Source organism: Lytechinus variegatus, chromosome 6 (genome assembly GCF_018143015.1).
Source record: "Lytechinus variegatus isolate NC3 chromosome 6, Lvar_3.0, whole genome shotgun sequence".
Lineage (NCBI taxonomy): Eukaryota > Metazoa > Echinodermata > Echinoidea > Temnopleuroida > Toxopneustidae > Lytechinus > Lytechinus variegatus.
In genome coordinates this window covers 46640923-46654734 of record NC_054745.1, presented here as the reverse complement: position 1 = coordinate 46654734, position 13812 = coordinate 46640923, and the positions used below count along the sequence as shown (strand labels likewise).

At 34.3% G+C, this 13812-nt stretch overlaps 1 protein-coding gene across 2 annotated transcripts in view; it reads left to right on the top strand.

Moving 5' to 3' along the window:
- The window catches only part of LOC121417551 (kinesin-like protein KIF21A), a 61085-nt gene that overhangs the window by 29071 nt on the left and 18202 nt on the right, over window positions 1-13812 (top strand). For both annotated transcript variants that reach the window (XR_005970384.1, XM_041611289.1), the window contains exons 16-23: window positions 128-322; window positions 772-974; window positions 1295-1471; window positions 2831-3070; window positions 4605-4868; window positions 7323-7424; window positions 7796-7961; window positions 8604-8652. Coding sequence is in view for 1 of the 2 variants with exons in the window: in XM_041611289.1 (XP_041467223.1) it covers window positions 128-322; window positions 772-974; window positions 1295-1471; window positions 2831-3070; window positions 4605-4868; window positions 7323-7424; window positions 7796-7961; window positions 8604-8652 (1396 nt within the window). In the remaining variant the exon portion in view is untranslated. The remainder of the gene's footprint in view (window positions 1-127; window positions 323-771; window positions 975-1294; window positions 1472-2830; window positions 3071-4604; window positions 4869-7322; window positions 7425-7795; window positions 7962-8603; window positions 8653-13812) is intronic.

The following is a 13812-nucleotide window of genomic DNA, read 5'->3' as shown; positions in this document are numbered from 1 at the left end:
AAATTGAAAGATGAGTGTAAAAACCACTAGACCATTGCTTTGATACACACAACTAGTATGTCTAAAGCATCTTACAAATATCCAGATTGACATAACCACTTTCTTTTGTTTATCTTTTTTTTACCAGAGAATGCGCAACTACAGGAGAACCTTGCCGAGATTGCATGTGAAATCACCATCAAACAAAGACTAATAGAAGAACTGGAGTTAAGTCAAAAGAGACTTCACACTATGAAGATGCAATATGAAGAGAAACTAGGCTCTTTACTTAATAAGATCAAAGAAACAGAAAGTGAAAGAGATAAAGTCTTGGAAAACCTGGGTGAGTTCTCATAGAACAAGGTGGCCTCTTCACTTAAAGCAATATCTTTCTTTCAGTTAATAATGTAAACAAATGGCATTCTTGGATACAGATTGAGAAATATGATTGTTATTTCATTGAATGACATGTGTAAACAGAGAGAGAGAGAGAAAAGAGAGAGTGATTTTTAGAATGAAGGTTGCAAAGTTGAGACATTCATCAAGGTTATGTAGTAGAGACAGTATTATTTACTGAACAAGACTTTTAACACATACAAGTTGTAGAGAACAAATAGACAGAGACATATCAGAGAGCTGTAAACAAAAGATAGATAGCATTTATAAAATGTACCATGATTTCTAATTTTCATTTCTATTTATACTGCTGAAACCCACTGCGTACCTCCCATGTATGTCTAAATTTCAAGTTATTTAGCTTTATTATTGTTTATATTTGACCTTTGACCTTAGGATCAATGGCTGAATCAAGGACAAAAGACAAAGCTGAAAAGATCCGCAAGGAATATGAGATAAAACTGAAGAAACTTTCAGAGGAGAAAGATAGACTCACTAAGGCTCAGAAGGAACATAACAAGATTTTAAAGAGCAAGTCACAGTTTGAAAGGCAGATGAGAGGACTCAAAGATGAGGTCTCTAAAATGAAAGAAACAAAGGTAAGGGATCCCACAAGGTTATATATTTTAGGGACAGTATTGTTTTACCAGCCAAGGCATGGTAGGAATGAAAAATACGTGAAACTGACGTGTTACATGTTTTAGATACACGAAAAAACACCTAAAACTTTATCATAGTTATCTATTTATTCTCAACATACAATCCCACTACAACTGCCTTCTGAAAAATCAGTGTCTCAGTCATACTGCTGAAACCTCACCCTGACTAATCAAGCCTATTACAATGAGTGAAGTATAGGATCTAGTTTAAGAACAAAATTAAAGAGTGTTAATCAACCATGATCTTTGTCTTTTAATAGGTGAAGCTGATGAAACAAATCCGAGAAGAACAACAGAAGAGTCGTAATAAAGATCAGCTATCAAGCAGAGAGATACAAAGATTAAAGAAAGAATCTAGGAAGAAAGAAACGCAGATTAAAACATTGGAAGCTTCAGCTAAACAGAGGGAACTTGTGCTTAAGAGAAAACATGAACAGGTGAGTTAGACAGAGAGAGAAAGAAAGAAACTTGTATCAATCATTCACTTCAGAAATAGATACAATATATACATGAAAACTGTAGTAAACATGGAAATGATTGTTATGAGCAATTACATTCTACAAGATATTTAGAAAGACAATCGTGAAATATGACTACATGCAAAGAACTGTTCTTTCAGTGCTCTTACATTCAACATACGATGGCTGAAACCATTGGGCTGACAATCTTGTATAGTCCCATACATTCATAGTTGTTTTTGCAGTATACGTAGCCTTTAGAAGAATAAAATCAACTTGTTGCTGATTATATTGTATTTCCTCAAACACTGTTTCTTAGTTACATTATGAAACACCTTTCACAATCAATTTAGTGAGACAATTTCCTCTATTATTTAAAGTTAAACTAGAAATGAATTGTAATATAAACAACAAAGGCAAAAGGGACTGGTTGTTTCTTGCAAATTGTATTCAGTTGTATTAGTAAAAGTTTAACTTAAACATTTTTAGAATTCAGAAAAAAATAAGATGCTCTGAAATATTTGATCAACAACACCATTAACTTTTCAGACTTCATTGATTAAACCAGTACAGAGTTTAAATGAATACTAGGTCATGGGAATACATGGAATGCTCTATTGACTGCATTGCCTCAATGCATTGGCCTTGGGGAATTCTGGTGCCCAACATCCTATGTCCTTTCTGTAGTGTAATTTTGGTGCCCTACATCCTATGTCCTTTCTGTGGTGTAATTCTGTTGCCCTACATCCTATGTCCTTTCTGTGGTGTAATTCTGGTGCCCTACATCCTATGTCCTTTCTGTGGTGTAATTCTGGTGCCCTACATCCTATGTCCTCTCTGTGGTGTAATTTTGGTGCCCTACATCCTATGTCCTTTCTGTAGTGTAATTTTGGTGCCCTACATCCTATGTCCTTTCTGTGGTGTAATTCTGTTGCCCTACATCCTATGTCCTTTCTGTGGTGTAATTCTGGTGCCCTACATCCTATGTCCTTTCTGTGGTGTAATTCTGGTGCCCTACATCCTATGTCCTCTCTGTGGTGTAATTTTGGTGCCCTACATCCTATGTCCTTTCTGTGGTGTAATTCTGGTGCCCTACATCCTATGTCCTTTCTGTGGTGTAATTCTGGTGCCCTACATCCTATGTCCTTTCTGTGGTGTAATGCTGGTGCCCTATATCCTATGACCTTTCTGTGGTGTAATTCTATTGCCCTACATCCTATGTCCTTTCTGTGGTGTAATTCTGGTGCAGTACAACGTTTGTCCTTTCTGCGATGTAATTTAGAAACTTGCTATCAAGGAGAATGGACATGCCCTTATTATTACCCTCTATCATTTCAGCTTGAGATGCTGCGTAAGAATCAGAAACCAATGTCAGACAAGGTCGCTGGAAGAGTCTCTAGACCTGTGAAGAAGCCCTCTACAGTCCAAACAGAGACAGGTACAGGAGGTCAAAGGTCACTTAGCAGGAGAGGAAAGGCGAAGGTTGACACCGGCCGACCTACCAAACATGAGAGGAAAGGAACAAGTGAATACTCATCAAAAACAGCCAAACAGAAATGGAATGTTATGGAGAGAAAGGTATTTATTTCAGTTACCATGTCTATTTTTATGGCTCACTCTCATACCATAATCATACTCATCTGGTTATTCTCACAAATTTCTAGGTATTTGTTATTTGCCCCCTCTTTTTAGTAGATTTTCTGTCTTCCTTTCTTACTTTTTCTTTTTCCTTTTCCTTTTCTTTTCTTTATTGCGCGATGAGCATCTTCTTATGATGAATACTGGCACATTACAAATGTTCATATTATTATCATCATTATTTTTGTCTTGACCATCCTTCTCATTCAGACCTACTGTATTAGTTTCCTTGTAATCTTTGGTCTTGCCATACCTCTAATGCCTCTCACTTCTTGATCCTATGCTCTTTTAATAGGTTCATCATCTTCCCTCCTCAACACATGGTCAATCCATCTCAAAGTACTTCTCTTTAACACTTCCACAACACTTTCTTCCAAGTCAAACCTTCCTCTGACCTTTCTTGTTTTTATCAGATCATGTTAATACTTCATATTTTGTAAGTTCTCCTGAAGATTCCTTCTCACATTCTATGATAGAGAATAAAGTTACATGTCAAAGAGGTACCATACTCAATGAGCTCCAGAAGACGGTCAATCTTCTACCCAGCGCACAAAACTGGCACTGGTCTGACAGTCCCAGACCAGTAAAGATTCCTGTCGGGCCATTAACTGCTCAGAATTAGCCAGAAAAACTGGAATGGCACGACCAGTAAAAATCAATTAAACTGATACAATGATATTTTCTCTGTTTTTGGTAAATTATGAAAATAGATCTGGCATCTTAAAAAATGTCTCTGTTTCATTGGGTATCTACTGGTCCGATGTGAACAGGTTGGTCAGGTGGAAAAAAAGGGGTAGTGTGGAGCCTTGACCTACCCTACCACACTAGGTCCATAGGAAAATGTTGATGCATAGTTGCATAGTAAAAAAAAAAGAAATATATTTTGGTTGAATTTATAATGGTCATTCAATCTGTATTGGGAAAAATCAGGAGTGCTTGGAAACATAAAGGGGGAATTTTGGTCTTGAGCTGCTGCTGTAATATGGCTGTGACATATTTGTAAAACTCAAACACAAATTAATTGAAGTTAAAAAAAAAAGCAGATATCACAAAACAGTAACTAGGGGCCCGTAACACCAAATTTAGCATTGATCGTAGAATATTTTTTAATAATTTATTTCATTGACTACATTGTACAATCAATCGTGAAACTCAAGCAGGCGATTAATTACCATCCTTCGTGTTACGGGACCCAGGTAACCATCCCAATATTGAATCTTTTGGAACAGAAGAAATCTGCTAATAAGTGAAATTCAGCATAAAAGAAGTTAATAATTCTATGTTTTAGACCGAAAATATAAGGTGAGAGTGGGTGTTGTGATAAAGTTTGTGATTCAGAATCACTTTTAAGGATTATGATTAAGGTTTGAAGCTCAGATGTATTTTTTTTTTACTGAAAATGTCATGGAAACGACCGTACATGCACAAGAAAGGTGATATGGAAATTGAATTATAAGTTGTGTTTTCTTTGCAGATCACAGATATCATAGCAAGACGGCAAACACTGTCCTTCATGGAGCGAGATATGGAAAGGTTTATCCATCATAGACACAAACTAAGCAAGAAGGTTGAGAAGTACCTGACAAAGAGAGATGAAGCTTTGAAGACAGGCAGCAATGATCCTAGTATCCTGAAAGATTTAGATGAACAGATAGATGGATTAAATGATAACATAGAGTATGTACAGGAACAGATTACAGAATGTCAGAGTGGGATTATGGAAGTCATGGAGGGAAAGGTAAGATACACAGACAGAAAGGAAAGAGAGAGAGAGAGAGAGAGGAGGGGGGGGGGTGACAGAATGGCTCATGTGATATGATCTTCAGTCCAAATTTGTTATGTGGTTTTTGTTTTTCATGACAGTTTGAAGGTTATTTTCTATAAATAAGCTCTGATAGTTCTGACTGATAGTTATCATGATACATTTTCTGAGTTCCCCATTTCATAGAATGGTGAACCGTTGAATGACAATGAAAGACCACGAATTGGCAAGGTCTGAAGTTCAGAGCTCTCCAAGGTCACTGAAATTTGTGGTCTCTGTCGAATGGCTCCAAAAAACTGCCTGAAAGAACTCTGAAATACAAACTTTGCCTAAAGGGATACTTTGCCTAAAGATGAGACCTTTGATAGTCGTTGAATGAATAAATGCTGAAAGACCACTGAAAGACTATATCCTGCAAGTCAGCTGAAAGACTATTTTCAACTATTTCAAAAAGTTTTGGAGCTAATGGAGACCATGAAGACCATTGAAATATTGGTTAGGAATCATGTAAGACCTCAGAGATTATTGAAAGTTCATTAAGAAAGATCATGCAAGTTAAATGGTCTTACAGCAGTTTTACTCATTGTGGAATGAAGGTCATGATTTAACAAACCTTTACCATGTTACACATTCATATTTTAGCAGCTTTTCAATTGCCCAATAATAAAGTTGTGACATTGTTATAAAGTTATTTACTTATTCTTGCTTCTTAACAAAGGATGGTTCATGGGTATGTAAACATTCGTCAACAGATTCATTGTCTTTGTTGTATATTATTGTACATTTCTTTTCTCTGTTAAATTGAAATGAGTTGTCCCAGCTTTTCTTTAAACTCCCGAGACTTGTTATCATTTAGTCTGTTTTATTATGTGTGTCAGTGGATAAGCCACATAGCTCTTAATATCGTTATTAATTCAGCAAAGAAGGAAAATGATCTTCTGTTTGAATTGATATCACCTAGAGCTCATAGTCCTTATTTTTAGATGTACATAATATGTATATATTGTAAATATTGTATGTATGTTTTACACTCTACAAGCATAGTGTACCTTGTCACTAGTCTTGAGAACAATAGTGAGACTTGGTCTTGGACCCTGGCCTACATGTAGGCCTTGGATGAAGCTCCCTGAATAAGACCAGGAAATATTTCAAAAAACAACAATATGTCAATAGATATAATGACTATATTTTTATATGTAAAAGTATTTATAGTGTTGTAATCATTGAGCCTGGTCTTGTCCTTGGCTTTCAGTCCTGTACATTGAACTCTATGTATTGATAAAATGTCCCTTGTAAATTTTGCTTACTGCATTATTTTGCTGTTTAATCGTATTAAATATTCTTGTATTTATTGTTTTCCTTATTATCTAAATGTTCATGCTTAATCACTGCTCGGTCAATATATGCATTATATACCATTGACCACTTATTGTACATCTTTATTGGAGAATATTATGGCATACACTGTACTAATTTCATATTGGTCAGAAAAATTTCCATTTTCATTATGATGATATGACAAGTCCAAATCTAGATACAAAAAGAGTACCGAAGTGTGACATCATTAATTTTCACTTTTTGTGTTTCATCATTTTGATACCATATTCTGGTAGAGCATGATGAAACACTCCCACAACCCAAATTTGGTGGGAATCCATCCGTGGGGCCCAAAGATATGACCTCATGAATACATGATTAGCCTCATTGAAGTCGATGCATTATTGACCTGGTTCTGAAAGTTAGGAACCAAGCCATTGACTTCAATGGGCTAATTATGCATTCATGATGCCATATCTCAGGCCCCCTTGGACTGATTCTCACCAAATTTTGGAAGTGGGGGCTTGTCATGTTCTACCAGAATAAGGTATCAAAAATGCAGAAATACCAAAAAAGTTTTTTTTTATGTCATCACTTTGGTACTCTGTAGCAGGTTACATATCTAGCTAGTTAGCCTGGTGGAGACATAGCCTCTGCACATAGTGATATGCGCAATATAAAAATGGACTAGTATCATTATTGATTTAGTCAGAAGTAGTTTCTATGGCTCCTATACTTTTTGACCAATCAAAGAGCATTTCACTGTATTACAAAGAGTTATATGAATGATCTGATTAACCTCAACTATGGCAGTCCATTAATGTCAATTTTTTTCTCTGTTGCAAAATGTTATGTAACTAAAGATGAGCACACTTGATCATCAAGACAATGATGTACACCATAAGGTCTTAACAGGTTGTCATGGGCCTTGTAACAGGTTTTATAATTGATTGAATTCTTCAGTGAAATTAGCTCTCTGATTGATTTGTTCTTGTTGTTTTTAACTTATACGGCGCGTATCATTCAGTAGTGAATATTTTCGTCTGATTTGTATTTGTGTATTTCACAATATTAGACTCAATCCCAGGCTTTCAATTCCTTTTTTCCTTACAGGAGGAGATAGATGCTGTTGATGCAGCTGCTGTAGTTGAACAATGCTCCTTGAGAGAGGCTAAATACATGCTGGAGCATTTCATTAACCTAGCTATCAGTAAGGTGAGTATGCCTATTTTACAATCATACTTTTTTTTCCATTTCAAATAGATATGGTTGCCATTCAGGCGGGGTTCCCATTTATCTCTACTTTGCTCTCTGGAAATATATCTTTCTGGAAATATATCTTTCTTGCGAAAATTGAAAAAAAAAGCACCTTTAAGTGATAAATCATTCAAACTTAGCTCATGTTTTAGGGGATATGATCTGAGTAGATCTGGGGTCAAAGGTCACAGACGTCATTATTTGAATATTATTGACGTTATAACTCTCACATGCTTGGTACTGTTGTATGAAAGTTATGGTATCTTTACTATCAATGGTAAATGTGCGCAACATGCAACCATTATGAAGGATTGAATTATTGATTACAGGGTTTGAGTGCTGCACAGAAGGAGTCTCAAGTCAAAGAGTTGACAGCAAAGCTTCATCAAGAAGAACAAAATAGCTTTGTACAACAGACATTATTACAACATATGATGAAAGATAGAGAGGGAGAAGATCTTGAATTAGATGGCCTTTTTAGTCATCCTAATAGAGGTGAGAAAAACAAATTATTAAAGTTTAACTTTGTAAGCAGCCGATTTAAAAAATCTCAAACCAAGATGAAACATGTGTACAAGTACATGTATTAGCACTAAAATACCCTGAAAACAACAATAAATGAGAATGAAAAGCTAAAAATACAAGGCAAAATAAAACACATAAAAAAAAAATACAAGGCGACACCCAATTTTGTAATTAGGTGTCTCAAAGACGCTTAAATAGAACACATAAGTGTATGGGATGAAATTAAGGTGGTGTTTCCGGTCACTTTATATTTCACTTTTTGAAGCAACAATAATGATTTACGGACGCAATTTTTTTTCTGTGCTACAATTTTGTAACATATCACACAGGTGACAAGTGTGACCTAGCTCAATTTTTTTTTAAAGTCAAATCAATGTAAGACAATCACTTTAAAAATGATGAGTAAATGATAATACCTGTTGTCATCATATTAATGTTGAAAATACATGTATTATTAATCAATGATAATGATAGCTATGATAATTATGATAACTATAGTTGTAATAAAGAATTTGCATCAGTCCAAAGTAATTAAAAGATTGTGCATATTTCAAGATTACATTGTAACTAATATTGAATCACTTTAATATCAATACTCACTTTTTTTTATAGATAGCGAGAGTAGCAGCAATAGTTCAAGGGCTCCCTCACCTGATATCAGGTAAGTCTTGTATACTACTGGAAATCAAATTAGGGAAACCAGCTTATTGATGAAAGCAAAGGAAAAGTGACTGGGCATTATTAATATGAAAATAAAATATAACTTCAAACTAATGGTATTTTGATTTTGTCTTTTTAGGAGTTACTCTTCTATTTATCCTACATGTGTGCCTCGTAACTGTCACTATTCTCCTCTGTATTCTACTTCTTATCCTTCTTCTTTTGATCTTTATCCTTCACATTTTCCTCATTCCTTTTATTCCTACAGAGGTACATTCTTAGTTTCTTACCTCAATAATACAAGGGCCAGTTGAATGCATATTTATATATTTTGTGTGATAAAATCTAAATTTAATGCGTTTCCACATCATTAGTTGTTGTGCATTATCAAAATTTCTTGTACGGTGAAATAATGTGATAATGGTACCTGACTTTGATTTGTTCTTTTTTTTTTTAATTTGGTCAATATGATCTTAAAGTAAGGTTGATAAGGACATTTTGAAAACCATTATTTGGTGCTTATTATAATTCTCAATCTTGTTTATATTCATAAGCTGAAATTGATATTTGATCTTATTAGATTGGAATTCTTGCTATTGAAATTGAAACCGTTAATAATTTTATAAACTTTGATAGTGGTTTATTCATTCCCATAATAGATCATCATAATATGAACAACTTTCACAAACACATGGAAAATACTTTCTACTTATTCTTTGCTACATTTTAATAATGTAGTTATGATAGTGTCATAAAAAACAGTAAGAAGTTTGCAGTGAACAATTAACTGATTGTACAAAGTCCTCATCATATTGAGGTGAATAAAAGTGTTTTTTAATGCATAGGTACTCAAAACCATTCCATAATTTTACTGTATATTTACAAAACACGAGGTTGGTGTTTCAATCAAAAGGTTTTAGTTATTTTCAATGACTTTAGTTACCCTTATGATTGGTGACTGTTGTGCTTAGTAATATATCCCTATCTAGCTTATTTAAGAACATGTTCCTGTCATTAAGAGCTTTATGAAAACCTACCTACCTGGGAAGTATAAACTGGTTATATTTCACTGTATGTCTACACATGGCATGAACATGTTCTTAATGGCTATTCATCTACATTTCTTAGCATACTGTAGGTCACTGATAATAAGTAACTTACAGACAGCTTTATTAAATGGCCCTGAGACCTCAGTTCATCAACTTGATTTATCTTAACACTGAATCATACATTTATTCCTTGTGTGTATCATAAATTTGCTCTATTATCATGCTTTAATGGAGAAAAAACTATTTTAGTCATTTTTGTCTCACCTGCATAGCAGAGTGAGACTATGACGCGGCGGTGGCGGCGTCAACATCAAATCTTAACCTAAGGTTAAGTTTTTGAAATGACATTATAACTTAGAAAGTATATGGACCTATTTCATGAAACTTGGCCATAAAGTTAATCAAGTATTACTGAACATCCTATCAGAGTTTCATGTCACATGATTAAGGTCAAAGGTCATTTAGGGTCAATGAACTTAGACCATGTTGGGGGAATCAACATCAAAATCTTAACCCGAGGTTAAGTTTTTGAAATGTCATCATAACTTAGAAAATATAGGGACCTAGTTCATTAAACTTGGACATAAGGTTAATCAAGTATCACCAAACATCCTGCATGACTTTCACGTCACATGACCAAGGTCAAAGGTCATTTAAGGTCAATGAACTTTGGCCGATTTGGGGGTATCTGTTGAATTACATCTTAACTTTAAAAGTTTTTGGATCTGATTCATGAAACTTGGACATGATAGTAATCAAGTATCACTAAACATCCTGTGCAAGTTTCAGGTCACATTATCAAGGTCAAAGGTCATTAAGGGTCAGTAAACTTTGGCTGCATTGTGAGTATTTGTTGAATTACCATCATAACTTTTGAAGTATGTTGGTCTAGTTCATAAAACATGGACATAAGAGAGTAATCAAGTATCACTGAACATCCTATGCGCATTTTAGGTCTATGACCAAGGTCAAAGGTCAATGAACTTTGGCCATAATGGGGGTATCTGTTGAATTACCATCATAACTTAGCAAGTTTAATGATCTGACTTTTGAAATTTGGACATAAGAGTAATCAAGTATCACTGAATATCCTGTGCAAGTTTCAGGTCACATGATGAAGCTCAAAGGTCATGTGAGATCAATGAACTTTGGCCGCATTGGGGGTATTTGATGCACCACGCCGTACACCGGGGAACCGTAGTACCCCGGGGTACGGCGTTGTGCAGCGCCATCTGGTGTTGTAATAGTGTACAGTTACATTGTTGTCATGGTGATCACGGTCGTACGATCGGTGCGACAATCATGACAATGATGGGGACAATGATCACAACACCTATTTCCTTTCTGTGATACAATCTTATGCCAATAATAGTAAACAAATAGAATAAAGTTATCATTTGCATGCATTAATTGTTACATAAGATCACTAAAAAGAAAAAAAAATTTGTACAAAACATTAAAATATACTTGTACACATTTTTGGTAACCCAGGGTACAGCGCATAAAATAAAATAAATAATTCAACAAAATGGCGGATTATTATTTGGTACCCCAGGGTACCAAATACTGCATCATTTGTTGAATTACCATCCTATCTCTGTAAGTGTATTGGTCTAGTTCATATAACTTGGAAATTAGAGTAACCAAGTATCACTGAACATATTGTGTGAGTTATAGTAGCTTTCAAAGTCAGCACTGCTGCTATGTTGAAACACGTGATGCAGGTGAGACGGCCAGAGGCATTCCACTTGTTCAGTGTTATGAAAAAAGCGTAGTAAATGGGTACCCGGTAGGAAGAAATTCCTTGAATGCTCGATGCGCCCGATCAGGGTAGCTGTGCTAAAGCCGGGGTAATAGTATTAGAAACATTTGTATTAAGCGCTATATAAATGTTGCAAATTATTATTATTATGAATGATTAAAGAGTCCCATTGAGTTGAAAAGTTGACCTTGTTAGATTTTATTGTTCACAATTTGCTTTCCATAGTTAAAGCACAACTTTATTCTTGATTTGAAATCTAACCTAGGTTCAGGTTACATGTTATGGTTTTTCTTTTGGACTTTGAAACACTCCTGATTCTGTATCCTATTTGGTTTCTCTCCCCCCTTTCACTTGATGAATAATTTCATTATACTCACTGGATTGGTTTATTTTATTTGGACCACACCCATCTCATGAATATTCATATTAAGTAGACCAATTTTATTTGGCATTGCATGTTTTATTGCTCTCATAGTATTTGTGATTCAAATCTGTGGGGATATTATAAAGAAGGCAAAACGGAGTAATAAGAAGAAATGAAAAGACTGTATATCTCACTTGGATGCATAGGAATTCTTTTCACCAATCTGTGTATTTCAAGCAAGAAACTATTTGTTTGAGTGAATTATCAATTAGTAGCTAGTTCTTTATAATTAGGCTTATGACTCAAAGCCACAGTTGTCAAGGCCAGGTGCTCTGTTTCTAGCCTAACTAGTAATGTTCTCTCCCCTCAAATTACACATATTTGTTTATTTTGGGGCTTGTTCATAAATATTAAACTATGGTAACTTTGCCATTATGGCAACTACCATGGTAAAAAGGCTCAGCAGCCATTTACAATCAATGTTTCAATGGTAGTTGCAATAAGTTACCATCATAGTCTTTAATGAAGCAGTCCCCAGGAGTAGTAACTCTTCACTCTACTCTCATAAATTTAAACCCCAAAAGGAGATACAAGAATTTCTTTGAGACCATTTCTTTCCAGAGTTTTGGAAGTTTCATGCATATATACATAGTATGCATATATTGTGCTTCATTGAACCACAAACTTTAAATATTCTTGAAGTTCAAACTGAAATTTATGCTTTTAAAATAAATCCACTACCTGGGTAAATTTTGATTAATTTTGACTAGTTTTCTAAATATCCTTTTAAAGCTTAAGATCTACTTGAAACTTGATAAAAATTTCAAAATCAATATTGGCCAACTTATTGTGGCTTTTTAGCCATGCTTTCACTACATGATTAGTTGGGATTAGCTTTTCAAAGAAATTAAAATAAAACTCGACATGAACATTCCAACCATTAAAAGCAAGCAAAGTTCTGAATAGTGGAATGAATATTGAAAGTGTAATGATGTAATCTTCTGGTGCAACTTGAAGCTTTAATATTTGGACTTAAAACCAACCACAAGTCTTGAATGAAGTGCAATGATACTGTATGAGAAGCCTGTATAGCCCATGCTTTTGTACCATAGTACAATTGAAATCACATTTGTAAATTTGAGCTTATTTTCCTCTCAGTTGACTATTCAAAACTTTTTTTTTTATTCTCTATTGTTTTCTTCTGTGCCATGGCATTAGTGGAATATGGACAGTCACAAAACTGTAGATGCATAACCAGTGATTAGGACTGGTTGTGCTTGTAATACTAGAATTATCAATAATTCTACAATTTACTTATGCTAATGATTTATTAACGTACTCTATGTTGGGTATATAACTTTATGTACATGAGCAGATAATTGTTAGATCAGATTTATACTGTATTACACACATGCATGTTCGATGTAAGAAAAATTTATACATTGCAGGCAGATTTTGATATATGTGTATATCAAGTAAAAAAATTACAATCTCTATTTCGATAAGAGATTGACAAATTTGTTATATACATGTATGGACCCCGTCAACAAAGAGATACAATTTATCTGGTCATCTTAAGATATATGGAAATCCAACAATGTCATAATTTTTTATCCAGGAAATTTGCATGATGTTTTTTGTAAACAAAGAGAAGCACATTGAATTTTCTAGAAAACAATGAATGAATTATTATACATGTACATTACATCTATAAAATAAATATTTTGAACAAACATGCATTTTAGATGTAGGCTTTCCATATATGTGGTTGATTTGATCAATCACATCTCTTTGTAAGATGGGGCCTTGGATGTGTATTATAAAACAAATAATGTATAATCATTTTAAACATTCACATGACACTTATAGATACAGACTCTTGGTACATCATATTTAAAGATGTTTTTCAAAATATTGTTATGATCGGTACCACAACTCGAAGTTGTGTATTAAATCCTTGATACATACTTTATCAAGACTAGCCAA